The following is a 2314-nucleotide window of genomic DNA, read 5'->3' as shown; positions in this document are numbered from 1 at the left end:
ATATTCGAGTAGTGGTACTCGAATAGTGATAATCCAATAATGATATTTGAGTAGTGGTACTCAAATAATGATATTGTATTAGTGATATTCGAATAAGGATATTTGAGTAGTGATATTCGAATAAGGATATTTGAGTAGTGGTATTCGAATAGTGATAATCCAATAATGATATTTGAGTAGTGGTACTCGAACAATGATATTGTAATAATGATATTCGAATAAAGATATTCGAGTAGTGGTACTCGAATAGTGATAATCCAGTAATGATATTTGAGTAGTGGTACTCGAATAATGATATTGTATTAGTGATATTCGAATAAGGATATTCGAGTAGTGGTACTAGAATAGTGATAATCCAATAATGATATTGTAATAGTGATATTCGAATAAAGATATTCGAGTAGTGGTATTCGAATAGTGATAATCCAATAATGATATTTGAGTAGTGGTACTCGAATAATGATATTGTAATAGTGATATTCGAATAGTAATATTTGAATAAAGGTATTCGAGTAGTGGTATATATTCGATAGTGAGACATTCGACAATGTTCGACTTTACAAATAAATAGTTAATTTATTTTAGAAAACTACATGTATAATTTCCACGCCTCATATTAAAATTTGTAAAGTGTCACACACTTTTGAGTGGCAGTGTCCACATACATTTAATAAAATGTTTATTTCGTTACTAGCATTTCAGAAAAGGGCCCACCTTTCAAAATAACGTTTGAAAACTTCGCCCATTACTTTCGAATGTACCGTTTAATTGTTCTTATATTCAGATATCGTATGAATAGATATCGCGTCACGCAATTTAACTTTCATCGATACGCCTTATCTTGCTTACACTTCTCGCATTCGATCGCACGAAATACATATCATGCGCGCAAGTGTTTGTATTCATAGTCGGTACCGATGCACCTCCTTGCACGGTAATACGCTCTTTAAAATTTTCAATCAAGAGGTTATCGCAGGATCGTGTCGAATTGAAAGTAAAAGCAACGCAAATGTCAGGGTAGTAATAGTGATAGTTTGTAATAGTGATACTTAAAAAACGATGTTCGTGCCGCAATTTTTGGACAACACTATTCTGATAGTAATCTTCAAAAAGTGATTTTCAAATAATGGTGTTTGAAAATGACATAATCGGTACAAAAATAATTTTGTTTTTTGAATCGTTCAAATTTACTGTTTCGTATCATAAAATAAATTTCTATAAAGAAAAAAGTCCTCCTTTTCGAAGTCGGTTAAAAATGATTGTATAATGTATCCTTCGAGATCATAGAACTCACCCACTTTTTATTAACAAATTCTACGTGTTTTTAATCAATGTAAGTTTTTTTCCAAGCTGTATTGTTACATTGCAAAGTTAACAGCTACAAAAAGAAATCTCTACATATTTCAGTATTCAATTCTTTCGCAGTATAAATATAACTAAAATAGTATCTCTTATGGTGAGTCATAATTAGTCTGTCTCATCTTGAATCGTACATGCAAGTATGAAAATAAAATAGTTTGCTTGTTCCCATTAAATAATATTTTATTTAAGTAAATTCTTTGTTGCAACAATATTGTCAAAGTAGCGCTTAAGATTTGTTCATATAGTAAGTAATAAATTATTTGTTTCATTTTATATTGTGTAAAAGACTAACCGAAACAGTCTTAAAATCAACCTGCAAGAATTTTCATACAAATAAACACGTCAACAACAACCGAAAAACGTTTTGAACTAAAGTTACCAACCCAATTCTGATATAGTTTCTATTCTTTGATATCCTGTCCAATTAATTCCACTCACCTTCCGGACTGCAGAACAACTGATGAGCATTCCCGATGATAGGAAGCGCAGGAGGATAAGGCACATCTCTCAACTTGTACAAAAACCTCCCTCGTCGCACGATCATCACCAGAACGATCGCCATCAGGCACATCGACAAAGTCAACGTAACCCAAGATCCTCCCATGACGAGCATCGCGGCGGTCATTCTGAATTCTCCACCGAGCCCGAAAACCTTTAAATTTCATTTAACGTGTTCACGTTTGTCGCATATTTATCACCACTTTATTTTAGCAACAGCGCTCCTCGCGAACGTCATTCTAAATATTATATAGAATCGCACGGACAACGGATATTTCGTTAACTATATATCATTCGATCGTGGTTAGCTGGTTACCAATGCTATCAATTTCAAAGCGAACCACTTCCTTGGAAAACGGAAAAAAGGAACTGCTGTGGAACAATAAACGTACTATTTATACTATTCACGTTATTATTGTCCACTTGGATTACACGATAACGTTCAAATAGTTCT

The 2314-nt window shown here is 33.1% G+C and overlaps 1 protein-coding gene across 1 annotated transcript in view; it reads right to left on the bottom strand.

Moving 5' to 3' along the window:
* The window catches only part of LOC128888348 (cytochrome P450 4c3-like), a 10692-nt gene extending 8393 nt beyond the window's left edge, over nucleotides 1-2299 (bottom strand). Inside the window, exon 1 of the mRNA XM_054145098.1 lies at nucleotides 1801-2299. Within this exon, the coding sequence (XP_054001073.1) occupies nucleotides 1801-1987 (187 nt within the window). The 5' untranslated portion in view covers nucleotides 1988-2299. The remainder of the gene's footprint in view (nucleotides 1-1800) is intronic.
* Nucleotides 2300-2314: the final 15 nt, after the last annotated feature.

The sequence above is a fragment of the Hylaeus anthracinus genome, unplaced genomic scaffold, assembly GCF_026225885.1.
Source record: "Hylaeus anthracinus isolate JK02 unplaced genomic scaffold, UHH_iyHylAnth1.0_haploid 11994, whole genome shotgun sequence".
In the NCBI taxonomy this organism is placed as follows: Eukaryota; Metazoa; Arthropoda; class Insecta; order Hymenoptera; family Colletidae; genus Hylaeus; species Hylaeus anthracinus.
The sequence above is the reverse complement of the archived record's forward strand: the minus strand, read 5'-3'. Positions and strand labels throughout refer to the sequence as shown.